The sequence below is a fragment of the Puma concolor genome, chromosome A2 (assembly GCF_028749965.1).
Source record: "Puma concolor isolate L17-30 chromosome A2, mPumCon1.1.hap2, whole genome shotgun sequence".
In the NCBI taxonomy this organism is placed as follows: domain Eukaryota; kingdom Metazoa; phylum Chordata; class Mammalia; order Carnivora; family Felidae; genus Puma; species Puma concolor.
Window position 1 is genome coordinate 88,148,917 of NC_141668.1, and position 15,416 is coordinate 88,164,332.

The window sequence follows — 15,416 nt, forward strand, 5'->3', positions numbered from 1 at the left end:
CGCACATGCACATAGCACAAGCAGGGTAGGGAGAGGGAGAGAAAAAGAATCCCAAGCAGGCTCTGCACTGAAGGGCAAAGCCCAATGTGGGGCTTAATCTCATGAACCGTGAGATCATGACCTGAGTCAAAATCAAGAGTCAGACACTTTAAATGACTGAGCCACCTAGGCGTCCCTATCAACAATTTCTTTAATGCTGCTAAGTGCATTTTCCAAACTAAGATTAAAGAAAAACAGTAAAGGTTAGATTTGCACACTTGCTCTCTATTAACTCATTCAATTATCTCTTCTCACATGTTTCTAGATCTTTTGAATATTGCTTTTTGGACTGGTTTTGACTAAATCTGAGGTTTTTCAGAATATAAAAGGCAGAAAGAGGAATTAAAGGATAGTGAATTACAAAATTTTAAAATTCAAAACTTCTCTATAGATTTTCTTTCCTCCGGTCTGTAAAAAGTATTATCTCTGAACTATACCAGGTTCTAGTAAACCTAACCTATTGAACTCAGTTAATGAGAGGTCATGATCAAATCATCAAACTAGAACATGAATTTGGCTTTGTTTCCCACACCCTGTCTTTGTTATGGTTGATATTAAGTGAAACTACATTCCAACACTGATACCTCATTTTCTTCCTCCCGTAGAATACTACCATGCATGAGTCCAATAATGTTATCTCAACCAATTCTTTTGGTGAAGACAAATGCACATGGCAGGATGTAGGCTAATTCATTTGACATCACCAAAATATATAGCCTCACTATATGATTCTACTAATAAGCATGCTGCACAATAATGCCATAGGTAAAGGGAAGAAGGGTGCTGAAAGAGAAATAAGGTACAAGACATATTTTCAGTTTCTCAAGATGAGTGTTAATGTCATATTCTAAGAGGTACTCAGAACTTCCAAGTTCTCAAAAACAGTGATAAATAAAATGAAGTCCTCAAATACCTAGGAATGAATCTCAAAAGATGTATAAGATCTGTAGGATGAAAAACAAAAAATATTATTGAGAGAAAATAAAAAACTAATGAAGGAAAATACCATGATCACAGACTGAAAGATTCAAAATTGTAAAGACATCAATTGTACCCAAAGTTAATTACAACTTCAATGTAATCCCAATCAATATCCTAAGCAGATTTTTTGTGGTATCTGACAACTATAGAGTTTATACACAAATCTAAAGAGCCAAGAAAATCTTGAAGAACAGCAAAATTAATACTCTACTAGATATCAAGAATTATTATAAAGTTATAGCAACTAAGACAAAAAGAATAAGGAAATCGGAAAGAGCCCAGAAATGCACACCATATATATGATTCAGCTGATTTATGGCTAAGAGGACATTGCAATGTAGCATGGAATGGGTGCCTTTTCAATAAATGATCATGTCCATTGAGTACTTACATGAAAAAATATGAACCCTGATGGTGACCTCATATCATATACAAAAATCTATTCAGAAGAACTGTAAATTTAAATGCAAAAGATAAAACAATAAAAGCTTCCAGAAGAAAACTTCAGAGAATACATTAGTGACCTGGGTTAGGCAGAGATTTCTTAAGCAGGACACAAAAAGCACTAATCATAAATGGGAAAAAAAAAAAAAAACCCTTATAAATTAGATTACATTAAATTAAGAACTTCTAGTCATCAAAGCACTCTTAAGAGTGAAACGGCAAGCCCTTTCGAGTAAGAGGATATATGTGCAATACATATAATTGACAAGATTCTTATCCTATCCACAATATATTAAAAACTCCAACAACTCAATGAAGAAAAAAAAAAAAAGCCAGTAGGGAAATGTGCAAAAGAGTAAACTAGTTACTTTCAAAAAGAGGATATCCAATTGGACAATAATTATATAAAAAGGAACTTGACTTCCTTAGTCATCAGGAAAATACAAATTAAAACTACAATGAGATACTACTACACAGCCACCAAAATGGCTAAAATGAGGAAGACAGACACTACTGAGTGTAGCCAAAGATGTGGTACACTGCTGGTGGGAATGTACATTGGTACAATGACTTTGGAAAACCTGCAGTATCTAGTAAAGCTGAGCATGTGCATACTTTTTGATCCTGAAATTCTAATTTTATATACATAGCCAACAAAAACAAATACATATGCTCACCAAAACACATGTACAAAAATATTCATAGCACCCCTACTGTAATAGCCACAAACTGGAAACAATTCAAATATTCATCCATATTAAAAAGAACAAATAAATTGTGGTATGGTCATATAACAGAATACCATACAGCAATGAGAAAATAAACTGTTGTTACACACAAGATAAATGAATCTCACAAACATAAAGATAAAAGGAAGGAAGCCACACAAAACAATGCACATACTATTTGATTCTGTCACATAAATGTTCAAAAACAGGCAAAATTTATCTGTGATATTTGAAGTCAGGAGGTAGTTGCCTGGGTGCTTGTGTATGTGCTGGTGGTGGGGTGCAAAGTAGTGATAAAGAGGGGTTTGGAGAAAGCTCTGGCTACTAGTAATATTCTACTTTTTAAAATCTCGGTGTGTTCATTTAGTAAAGATTCATCAAGCTATGCATTTATAATGTGTGCATTCTGTGTATATATACTTCAATAAAAAGTTTATTTAAAAAATCGATTTAACAAAAGCTTAAAGAAGTTTATCTTTTACAAAAATTTTAACGAAAAACGAAAAATAAAACTATCATATGATTCAGCAATTTCACTTCTGGGTATTTATCTCATGGAAATGAAATTACTGTCTTGAGTAGACAGATGCACCCCTATGCTTACTGCAGCATTATTTATAATAGCCAGGACACAGAAAAAGACACAATGTAAGTGTCCATTTTTGGATAAATGGATAAAGAAAATGAGGTGTATATCAGCATACAATGGAGTATTAGCCATTAAACAAAGAAGGAAATCCTGCTGATTCCAGCAACACAGATGGACCTTGCAGGTATTATATACTGAAATAAGTTCAGACAAAGAAAGACAAATACTGTATGATCTCACTTATATGTGGAATCTTAAAACAAAACACAAAACCAAGCTCATAGATCCAGATAAAAGATTGGTGGTTGTCAGAAGTGGGGTGGGAGGGGGTAAGAGAGGGTGAAGGTGGTCAAAAGGTGCAAGCCAATTATAAGATAAGTAGTAAGTCACCGGCATGCAATGTTCAGCATGGTGACTGTAATTAATAATACTGTATTTTTTTTTTTTTCAACGTTTATTTATTTTTGGGACAGAGAGAGACAGAGCATGAACGGGGGAGGGGCAGAGAGAGAGGGAGACACAGAATCGGAAACAGGCTCCAGGCTCTGAGCCATCAGCCCAGAGCCTGACGCGGGGCTCGAACTCACGGACCGCGAGATCGTGACCTGGCTGAAGTCGGACGCTCAACTGACTGCGCCACCCAGGCGCCCCGATAATACTGTATTTTATGTTTAAAAGTTGCTAAGAGAATAGAGCTTGAAAGCACTCATCACAAGAAAAAAATCTGCAACTATGTGTGATGGTTGTTAATTTATTGTGGTCATCATTTTGCAATATATACAGATATTGAATCATTAAGTTATATACTAAAACTAACATAATGTTCTACCTCAATTATTGCAATTAAAATTCTCAATAAAAGGGGTGCCTGGCTGGTTCAGTCAGTGGAACATGTGACTCTTGATCTTGGAGTTGTGAGTTCAAGCCCCATACTGGGCACAGAGATTACTTAAAAAAAAAAATTAAAGTTAAGAAAAAAAGTTTTGAAAATCTCAATAAAGTAAAGGCAAGAAAGAAAGAGAGAGAAAGAGAGAGAGAGAGGGAGGAAGGAAGAAAACCTCATGTCCATTAAGCAGTTACTCCCAATTTTCCCTTTCCCCCAGGTCTTGGCAGCTACCAATCTACTATTTCTATAGATTTACCTATTCTGGGTATTTCATGTAAGTGAAGTGATACAATATGTGACCTTTTGTGACTGGCTTCTTTCACTCAGCATGATGTTTTAAAGGTTCACCCACACTATGTAACAGTATCTGTATTTCATTCCTTTTTATGGTTCAATAATATCCCATTGTGTGCATATATCATAATTCAGTGAACTCCTTATTTGTATATAAAGCATTTGTGGTAATTTTTGACCTTCAGTACTTGCTGAACTCCCTACCATAAATTAACACACTTTTAAGAATCCTCACTCAGAAGTCAGTTGTCACCTATTCAACAAAATGGAAAATTTTAATATTGCACTAAGTCACTATAACAACTCTCTTTGTATAACCTGTTAGTAGTCTATGAAATATTGCTAACAACAGCCTTGTGAATTAAATAATATTATCCTTATTTTGTAGGTGAGAAATCGGAGACAAAGAGCTGAAGTAGCAGGCTAGTGTCACAGTGGGTAAACGGCAAGATCCTGACTAGACCCCTTCTCTTTCCATCCACCCCACATCAGAGTTCAACCAGCTATTCACACTAACCCAGTCACAACTCACTACAATGACTATAAGATATTACTACAAATTAAATTTTGAAGAGAGGTTCTCACATTCAGGACAAGAAAAGGCTCAAGTTACAAACTGGTTTAGCTCTAAATACATGTTTATAACTTAGTCTCTGTAATTCATAAAGCATTTTCCCAAATAAAAACCTATACAAATGGTTAAATAATTTCCTGGAGGGATACCACAAATGAGGTTAAGAGATGGGGGTTTACTGGGAAGAATCAAGAAACCAGAAATAAAAATAAGCTACAAAAAGTATACTCATTTCTCTCCTATTTGCTCTTTTTTGGATTCCGTTCAGTTTCAGATAGCTAGCGCCTAAGTACAAACACAAGGCTACCTGCCCCAGTCGGCAGCAAACAACTTCTTCCTTGGTTTCCTCATTTTGTTGTTTTTATAATGTTTTTATTTATTTTTGAGTGAGAGAGAGAGACAGAGCATGAGCCTGGGACGGGCAGAGAGAGAAGAAGACACAGAATATGAAGCAGGGTCCAGGTTCCAAGCTGTCAGCACAGAGCCTGATGCAGGGTTCAAACCATGGACCATGAAATCATAACCTGAGCTGAAGTCAGACATTTAACCAAAACTGGGCCACCCAGGAGCTCCTCAGATACCTCGTTCTTAAAAAAACAAGAAATACCAAATGAGCAGTTCAAAGTAGCTCTTTGCTGGATATTCTTCCCCACACCACAGGAATAACTCAATCTGGAGGATCTTGGGGCAGTGAAACATGGACCTTGCATAGGCAGCTTCCTGCCAGTAACTATAAAGCTAAAGAGGTAAAACCTGTCCTTGCAGCTGACAGATCATATAGGGGTGAGAGCCACAGCTGGTAACCAAGAACTCTAGCATCTGCCTAGCGTTTCCTCTATGTAACATGTATTATACCAAAACCCTGGATAGGTAATGAATGGTAGGTGGCTCTTCAGGGACCCGCAACCCACAACCTGGCCACCCAGTGGCACAATTAATGAGTCCCAGTATCTCATTTTAATTCATAACAAAAGCACTTATTACACAGTAACATGAAAATTCTTGTTTAATAAAAAATTCCTAATTTGAAAGAAAATGTATTTGAGAGCTATTTGAAAAGCAAATGTATTATGACATTTGAAAGATTACTGAAATAAACTTGCATAGCATGGCAGCAAGAAAGTTTGTGATATAATGAAAATAAGTGGGATTGGAAGTCAAGAGGCCGAGCATAAAACCTAGCACTTAGATGTATAATAAATGACAAGTGAATGATCTAGTACCAAAGGACTATGGGCAAGTTATTTCTTCTCTCCCTATTTCTAAAATTAGATTGTAATAAGGCTTAAATGAGTTATTACATTTGTGTTTAGAGCAGTTCTTGGCACAGAACTATTTATTGACTAAATAGTAGACACTATTACTAGATACTAATAGATACTATCACTAGTTCCACCACGAGACAGAGGTGTAATCTCAGACAAGTTACTAACCATTCTAGAATTCTATAAAATGACAGTGCTAATAATAGATGCTCTATAGCTCCCCTTCAGCTCTAAAAGAATATTTACATTCCGATTCTCAAACATGTTACATTAAGGAGTATCTTCCCACAGGCACATTAAAACTTTAAGTACTACTGTATTTTCCAGACAATAGTATATTACAGAATATATACCAAACATACAGTGGGGGAATGGGGCTTGGACATGTGGATATGACTGGACGTACAGACTATCACTTAAGGTAGAGACTGTACCTTAAACACATATCACAAAAAGAAATATACTCAGAATAAGTAAAACAGTTCTGGATGAAGATTGAGGAGATTGTGTTCTACTCCTGACACTGCTACCAAACTTAAAATAGTAAATTACTCCTATCTATGTTTGTTTGCTTATCTGTAAGGTGAGAAAGGTTGCAATACATGATCACTAAGATCTCTTTGGGACTTTTTTCACTTTTTTCCTTCTTTCCAAACTAGCATAATGTCAATTATTACTTAGAAAACTGGGAACTTTAGCACCCATAAATATGAAAAGTTGGCTGATCTCCTGGCCTAAGCAAGCAGTCCCTGATCTGAGAGTGGGTGCAAATGGCAATGGCCTTTTATTATTTTTTTTAATGTTTATTTATTTATTTTTTATTTATTGAGAGAGAGAGAGAGAGAGAGAGAGACAGACAGACAGACACAGAGAGTGAGCAGGGGAGGGGAGAGAGAGAGGGAAGGAGAGAGAATCCCAAGCAGGCTCCTCACTGTCAGCATACAGCCCAATGTGGGGCTTGATCCCACGAACCATGAGATCATAACCTGAGCCGAAATCAAGAGTCAGATGCTCACCTAACTGAGCCACCCAGGCACCCTGGCAATGACCTTTTAGATGAGCCCACATTCACTTTCAAGAGCCAGTGGATTTGATTTTGCCTCTGCTTTCTAAAATAATGTACATTCTATACCATAGAGAAGGGCAGGAAAAGGAAATTAGCTCAATAAATGCACTGATACACTAACCTTCTCACATAATTGCAGAATTAACTGATTCCTTTGTACTAAAATATATTTAACAGCCAACATTTACTGAGCACCTACTATGTGAAGGATCCACTGGTAAGTACTTTTAAGATAGAAAACAAGATAATTTTAAGTGATCTTTAGGTAAGAGTACTGCTGTAGGGGCTGGAAAATACATGGCTACATCCATCACATTTCTTTCATTTCCAAGATAAATCCTTGCAAAAAAGGAAAACAGAATCTTATTTCATTATCTCTAAGAAAAAAGAGATTAAGTAGAATCTGAAATTTATTTTTTTATATTACTTATTTTTTTGGGGGGGGGGGAGAGAGAGAGCATGGAAGGGGAGGAGAGGCAGAGGGGGAGGGAGAGAATCTTAAGCAGGCTCCATGCTCAGCACAGAGTCTGACGCAGGACTCAATCCCCCAACCCTGGGATCATGACCAATGATGGAATCAAGAGTGAGACACTCAACTTAGTCGCCCAGGCACCCTAGAATCTGAAATTTAAACTCTTATGTTCACATCAGGACAGTAATTTATTCTTAATATTCCCAAAAGTTGTCATTATAGTCTTACCTTTTTATTTCAAACCCACAGCAAAATAAAAAACAGAAATTTGTTTAAAACATGTAACTAAAAGTTAAAAAAACCCAAAACCTAAAAACCTCTTACCTGAGCATGAAAATTGGACATAGTCGTTGTCTCTATATCCTTCTTTCCTAATATCTCCATTTTCACTGGTGAATTGGGAAAATTAAATGAAAAGTAGTCTAAAAAGTCAGGTAAATAAGTAGCTGCCCCATGAACAATACCCATTACATAGAAAGCTGCAGAGTTTTCATTTTCACTGAACACTAGACCCACAAACTCTTCTGCAAACCTCTCCATCTCCACAGGAGACAGGTGGGAGAGTTCATTACTGTAGGCGTGGATAACAGATGCGCCTCCATTAGGCTGGTGCTCAATATGAATGAGCTGTTTGAACTCCAACGTGTCCAACCTTTTGAGGTTATTCTGAACCCGTGGCTCCTTTAATGAGACAAATGGAAACTCACTGTTCTCTGGAATTTTGGAATCATAGTTCTTGGTATCCAAATTCTTTCCACTGTAATCCTTTACGTTATCATTTAGGATGCCTTTGGCTTCTTGATCTTCAACATCAGATAGCAATCCTGAGCAGATGGTTTGAATAGATTTGCTATACATTTTTGGACGCTTCCGTTTTTCATTCTCTTTGTGTTTCTTTTTCTTTTTCTTCTTTACTTTTTTAATTTGTAAGTCGTCTGCATTTGTTTTTGGTTTCTCCTTCCCACCTGTTGAGAAAAAAAAAATTTTTAACTCCATATTTTAGTTACTTAAAAATCATGCTTAAGGAACTATTGTACAATAAATAAGCAAAGTTTACTCAGATTTGAGTTTGTATCTGGGACTTGTTTTACACAATATTGATAAACATAATTTAGTCAATCTCCTTCCCTCTCTACACACACACACACACACACACACACACACACACACACACACACACACACGAAGGCCTACGACAAATTTGTACCTATCGCGCATGGTACCATTCTGACATGTAGCAGACGTTCAATCAGTGTTTACTGAAGTAATGAATGGATATTTTAGAAACCTTAATCTTCAAATTTAAATGTAAAAAATCAGAAATGGGAAGTTGAATAGAGATCAGTCAGATGTTTCCCACTGACACGTATCATCATTTTAATGCATCTAAGTTATTTAAAAATTGCATGTAGTCAAAAGACTTATAAATCACAAAGGGAGAGAACTACTTGCATTGTATGAGCAGCAACAAACACAGCAATTCCTTAGCTTTTTACCATATTTCCTCCTTACTATTCTTGCATCTAAAATGGACTATTTTAGAGGTCCACTAGATTTTGCAAAGTCCCCAATGAAGACCCAATAAGGCAGCATAAAGGAGATGACAAAATTAGAATAATTTCACATGTCCTATAAGCATAAATGATACCCATGTACTAGTAAAGAGATGAATAAAAAAGTAAAACATTTAGGGATTATAACCATATACATTAATAAGCTTCTGTAACTAAAGTCAGGTAGATTCTGAGTCCAGAAATTTAGAACTCCAAAAAATACAAGAGTAATGCACAGAGGCTATACAGCTATAGACTAAGTGTACATATAAATGTGTAATTTTATCACAATATATTTATTTCTGTACAGCAAGAAAAATAGGAGAAACCAAACATCTTCACAAGAAAGTATTATGCTGGGGCATCTGGGTGGCCCAATAGGTTAAGTGCCAGACTCTTTATATATGCTTAGGTCATGATCTCACAGTCCTGAGATTGAGCCCCGTGGCAGGCTCTACACTGAGCCCTCTCTCTCTGCCCCTCCCTCATTTGTGCTCTTTTCTTTCTCTCAAAAATAAATAAACTTAAAAAACATACTATGCTTCCTAAGATAGTATGAGAAAGCCATATGCTAAGAGTTAAGAAGAAAAAGCATTCACTGTTTCTACCTGTTATTTCACTTTTATAGACAACCTGTTATAAATTAAACCTTCCCAATCTGTTTCCTTACCTAAATTTTTCCATATGCACATATGGCTTTTATTCCTTTCTGTCTCCAGTGAGTGAGATGTCCTGCCTACTTTTCAAAAATAAGTCCCTCCCACCAACTCCAAAAACCCTTACAAAAATAGTTCCCTATCCTCTTCTTTTGATCAAACTTCTCAAAGCAACCATCTATGCTGAGGTCCTTCCATTTATTACCTTATTCTTATCCCTTAAATTCTAAGTCTGCTTCAGTCTACTCAAATTTACTTTCCCAGAATGTTCAAATACTAAATCCAATGATATTCTCTCAATTCATCCTTCCTGATCTCTCCAAGCTTTAACAGAATTATCCAGTTCATCCTTGATTTTTTGCTTCTTTGACATTACTTCCTTGCTAATTTTTAGTTTAAAAGCCTCATGACTGTCTTTCATCCTGAATGCTGGAGTCATATTAACCTTTCTATAAATTTTATATATTGTTGGCTATTTACCCTTTAAGTAAACTGCTTTGAAGGGTTCTCAATGCCTACCAAATAAAATACAACCTCCTCAATATGGAATCCAAAGACAATGCTCTCAGGACAACTGGACAGCTCAGTTGGTTAAGTGTACGACTCTTGGTTCTAGCTCAGCTCATGATCTCTCTCACAGTTTGTAAGATCAAGCCCTGTCTTGGGCTCTGTGCGTGAAGCCTGCTTGGGATTTTCTCTCTCCTTGTCTCTCTGCCCCTTCCCGGCTTGCTCGCAAGCATGTACTATGTCTCAAAATAAAAAACAAAAAACAAAAACAAAAAAAACAGACAATGCTCTCAAGTACTTCATTCTCTAGTCAATGTGTACTCCTTACAATTTCTTATAAAACACTTAGCCTGTGTTGTCTTTCTACTACTTGCAAAGACATCTCCTCTTCCAAAAATACCCTTGTCCTACCCAGCACATCTGACCTCTTTCTTACCATTCTTTAAAGACAACTCATGTCATTTTCTTCATTTTGCTTTCCCTCTCTAGTTGGAATCACTTCATTCTAAATTCATATAGGGGCACTTGGGTGGCTCAGGTTCCTGGCTCTCTCTGCCTGACTCTTGGTGTCAGTTCAGGTCATGATCTTTACGGCTCATGAGTTCAAGACCCACATCAGGCTCTGCACGGACAGCGTGGAGCCTGCTTGGGATTGTCTCTCTCTGCCCCTCCTCAGTTCTCTCTCTCCCTCAAAATAAATAAAAACTTTAAAATAAATAAATTCATATGGGGCGCCTGGGTGGCTCGGTTGAGCGGCCGACTTCGGCTCAGGTCACGATCTCACGGTCCGTGAGTTCGAGCCCCGCGTCGGGCTCTGTGCTGACCGCACGGAGCCTGGAGCCTGTTTCGGGTTCTGTGTCTCCCTCTCTCTCTCTCTGACCCTCCCCCGTTCATGCTCTGTCTGTCTCTGTCTCAAAAATAAATAAACGTTAAAAAAATAAATAAATAAATAAATAAATAAATTCATATAGTTATTTTTTTCACTCATAGGATACCTGTATATCACGTCCTTCCACATACTATATGAGCGAAACAAGTAACTTTTATATGAATTATAAGAGTTAAGTGATACTTTCCCCCCTAGCCAGGCATTGTATTCCTCATGACATTTAATACATTGCTACAGATGAACATTTAATAAATCCATAAATGAAGAGATTTCTTTCACCAATAAACTAACTGAGGTCTGTGGGTTTTTTCCTTGTCCCTCCTTCAGCCAAAGTTTTCCACAATATAAATACCACTAAATCCTAATCTTGGAAACAACAAACATAAAAATTCTCTTAATAGCAATTCTAAAAAAGGGAAATTTAATGTTAACTTGTAAAAATTCATTACTTCTAAAAATTTATAAATATACAATGAAGACCAAATTGGTATAATTATGTAAAGCAAAAATAAAAATCTTTCAACATTACTGATTACATAGGTTTGTAGAGCCATAAAATGCAAAGTGTTAATTCTCTAATGTCTACACGTAAATAAATGAATATATTAATAAACTCATACTTGCTACCTAGGAATGAACTATCAAAACATTAGATTTAAGTTAATATTTTAAGAACAAAATTAATAATGAAAAAAATTTAAACAGGGAGTTAATCAGCATGAAAAGATAAAATAGGTATATATATGTAAGCAAAATCCAAATGCATCAAGGAAAAAAAGCAGTGAATTAAAAAATTATAACTTAAGGGGAGTCTGCGTGGTTTCAGCCAGTAAGTGTTTGACTCCTGCTCTCAGCTCACGTCTTGATCTCAGGGTCCTGAGTTCGAGCCCTGAGTTGGGCTCCACATTGTGTGTGGAACCCACTTAAAAAAAACAAACAAACAAACAAACAAAAAAAACAGAACTTAGTATTATATGCTGAAGCGAGCTCCAAAAACAGAACTTAAAGTTTAAAAGGCCTAAGTACAGTAACTAAATGGAAAATATATATAAAGTTGCACAAATTAAATGGGCTGCCAAAATAAAGAATTTCATTTCAATGAAAATATAAGCTTCATATCCTATTACATTTATACCTAACACATGTTTAAAAAGTAAAATAGAGGGGCGCCTGGGTGGCGCAGTCGGTTGGCGTCCGACTTCAGCCAGGTCACCATCTCGCGGTCCATGAGTTCGAGCCCCGCGTCGGGCTCTGGGCTGATGGCTCAGAGCCTGGAGCCTGTTTCCGAATCTGTGTCTCCCTCTCTCTCTGCCCCTCCCCCGTTCATGCTCTGTCTCTCTCTGTCCCAAAAATAAATAAAAACGTTGAAAAAAAAAATTTTAAAAAGTAAAATAGAAAATATCCAGCCATTAGAATCACATGTTACTTTGAAATGAATTAGGCACAACAGTCTATTTTCTATTCACAAGGATGAATGAAAGTAGTAACAGTATTAAATGGTCAGAAACTGAAAAATGCAAAATAATAAGAAATCAGTTAAGAGAGTCTTATAATGAGCAACAAGGAATTAAATTCCCAAGACAAAGTACTCTGTAATTAAACACTAAAGCGAGCACAGTATGCAGAAGAGACTTAACATAACATGGCTGAGAATGCTGGTCTTAGAAAGGCCTGCTTACAGGGGTGACCTTGGGCTGGTATCTGAGAAACTGGTACTTTGGGAATGTCCCCACAATTCCTTGGTAAGAGTGGCTCACTGTATCTAAACTTTCCGTGCAAACAATATGGTTTATGTTGACACCTTTTTCCTTTTGGGAGCCTGGAATTGTACATGCTAGACAAAAGATGCCTATGTAACCAACCCCCAATAGAAACCTTCAGCATCGAGTCTTGAGTTTTCTGATAAACATTTCACATGTGTTTGTCACAATTCCTTGTTCAAAGAATTAAGCGCATCCTCTGTGATTCCACTTGGAGAGGACTCTTGGAAGCCTGTGCCTGATTTCCTCCAGACATTAATTACCCCATGTGCCTTTTCTCTCTACTGATTTTACTTTGTATCCTCCACTACGGTAAATCATAGCCATGAATACATCTATATGCTGAGTCCTACAAGTCCTCTCAGCAAATCATCAAACCTGGGGGTAGTGTTGGGGACCTCTGATGGACACAGGTAACATGCATTCTTTACAAACTGAGGCACTAGCATTCACTAGATGTATTTTTACATTCACTAGATAGATTTTTAAGGTTTTATATAATCTGTCACTCATTTCCTTTGTTAGAAAGACACGTGAAATGCAGTAGACATATAGGTAGACAATCATCGTAACACCTCTGTTCTTACAACTTTTCACAACATAAAAATGGCTGAAACATATAAGTATGCTCAGAAAAAGTAGGTGGTAGATGTTAAACATAAAAGGATAAGCTAAATCAGCTTATTTGTTCCTTTACACTATTTCTCATAAAGCAAATAATCCTATTTTGTCAGTGAAAAACATTTACAAGATTTATGCACTAATAAAAATTTTTTAGCATGTATATAATCATGTATTTATATACATAATCTAGTCATACTCAATCTCATGCAGTTTTTGATAAAAACCTGGAGGAAATGAGACTGGTGCAGAGTTAAGAGTTAGGATCTATTTTAGATGTCAAACACTGTCATTAAACAATCAATGCCTGTGTGTGCCATACTTTGTAACATTATCAGGAGAAAATAATACAGAGAGAAGAAACGTTGAAAGGAAAACAGGGCACAAAGGGCACACAGTAGTAAATACCAGCACACTGTCCCCACCAACAGATTCTGTTGTTGCTCCAGGACATCACCTCTCCCTGGTCATAGACTAGCAGGGCAAATTGTTTCCACTGGATAATAACAAAAGCTAACACTTACTTGGTGCTTACAATGGGACAGGCACTATTTCCAAAATAGATCATGTTTTATTCACTTAATTATCTATATTTTACCTAGGGAGGAGATAATTTTGTTGTTGTTTTTCAATCGCAAGAGTTAATCTTTCATACATGTTTACAAAAAAGATTCATATCCACTTAATGAATTATCTGTGGGCCAGACACCATGGTTGGCGCTTCCACCATACTTTACCTGATTTAATCTTCACAACCCTGTAAAGCAGTAATTACATTATTATTTACCTTCATTCTATAATTAAGTACATTTTCCCATGGTCATCTCAGAGGTCACTAAGATTCATTTCTAAAACTATCTCATTCTTCCCCTTTATCATTACTAGGTTTCAGTTTAGTTCAATTCAAAATTTTTCCTAAATTTTTCATGTACTTCAAAGTCAAGGTTACTATTGCATACTACTGAAAAATCTCCATTTTCTTAGGCTATTTTAAATTTTGTTTGCATATATAATCTCTAGATTCACATATTTCATATGAATGGTATGTAAGGAATCCAACATTCACCCAAGTGACAGGAATTTCCATCACTGTACATTCCATTGGATAAGAAAATGACTATCTGACTAAACCAGTAAAAAATGACTATTTGACTAAACCAGCAGGGTAAAGTTAAGTAAACACTTCAAGCATTAATCATTAGCACTAGAGTGGTCAGATTTGAGTCCCGCCTCAAAGGCTTGCAATCTAATTAGACAACACAGCTAACACACGCTGTCAAAAGAAATAGAATAAAAGGACCATGAACATTAACTAACCATCAACTTAAGCTCTGAACTGTTTCTTCCAAGGTCAAAAGAATTTTATTAAAAATGAAGTTCTGACAAGTAGAAAATAGCTCAAGAACATCTGGAAACATGACAAAGAATGAAATGAAAATACAGAATCTAATATTCTGTTTATCTTAAATAATATAAATTAACCAGTTACTTCATTACACATACAATGCTATAAGCTTTTCTTCCTAATGTATATAATGGTTTATTAACACATGAGTTCAACATCAAATTAATCAAAGTCAATGTATTCTGATCCGTAAATTCTCGACTTAACAGGGGCAGCAAATGAATTTGTTAGCTGTCTAGCAACCAAATTGCCATGGATTCTTCTTGCTATCTGACTGAATTTAAGACTTCTTACTTCTCTTCTACCACATATTTCCTGAAAGGGTTTAGATTTATTGATAGGATTAGTATTATTACTCAACCACCCAGCCCCATGTATAAACAGCAACTGAAAACAAACATTAACAGAGAAAAGGCAGGAAACAAAAACAGGATATTCTTTAGGTATGCAAGCAACACACAGTAAGAGTATACCTTCTAATTCAGCTCAGAGTAAATGATCCCTGTATGATACCAGACTTTGAGATGGTGATTACTGTCAAATATTTTTAAGATCACTTCTTCTACCACCCATCCCTCTTGTACTAAAATTGTTTTAGTCTTTAGATGATCTAAACATGGGTAAATACTAGTAATGCAAACACAGAATTAAATAACCTATATTTAAGGAAACTAATAGTTTGATGAA

General features: G+C 36.2%; 2 protein-coding genes across 4 annotated transcripts in view; one reads left to right on the forward strand and one right to left on the reverse strand.

Moving 5' to 3' along the window:
* Window positions 1–4,760, forward strand: part of TMEM60 (transmembrane protein 60) — a 36,511-nt gene extending 31,751 nt beyond the window's left edge. For both annotated transcript variants that reach the window (XM_086696854.1, XM_086696855.1), the window contains exon 3: window positions 4,350–4,760. The gene's annotated coding sequence lies outside the window, so the exon portion shown is untranslated. The remainder of the gene's footprint in view (window positions 1–4,349) is intronic.
* RSBN1L (round spermatid basic protein 1 like) overlaps window positions 1–15,416 on the reverse strand; it is a 68,071-nt gene that overhangs the window by 19,174 nt on the left and 33,481 nt on the right. For both annotated transcript variants that reach the window (XM_025929749.2, XM_086696842.1), the window contains exon 3: window positions 7,663–8,303. In XM_025929749.2, coding sequence (XP_025785534.1) covers window positions 7,663–8,303 — 641 coding nt within the window. The remainder of the gene's footprint in view (window positions 1–7,662; window positions 8,304–15,416) is intronic.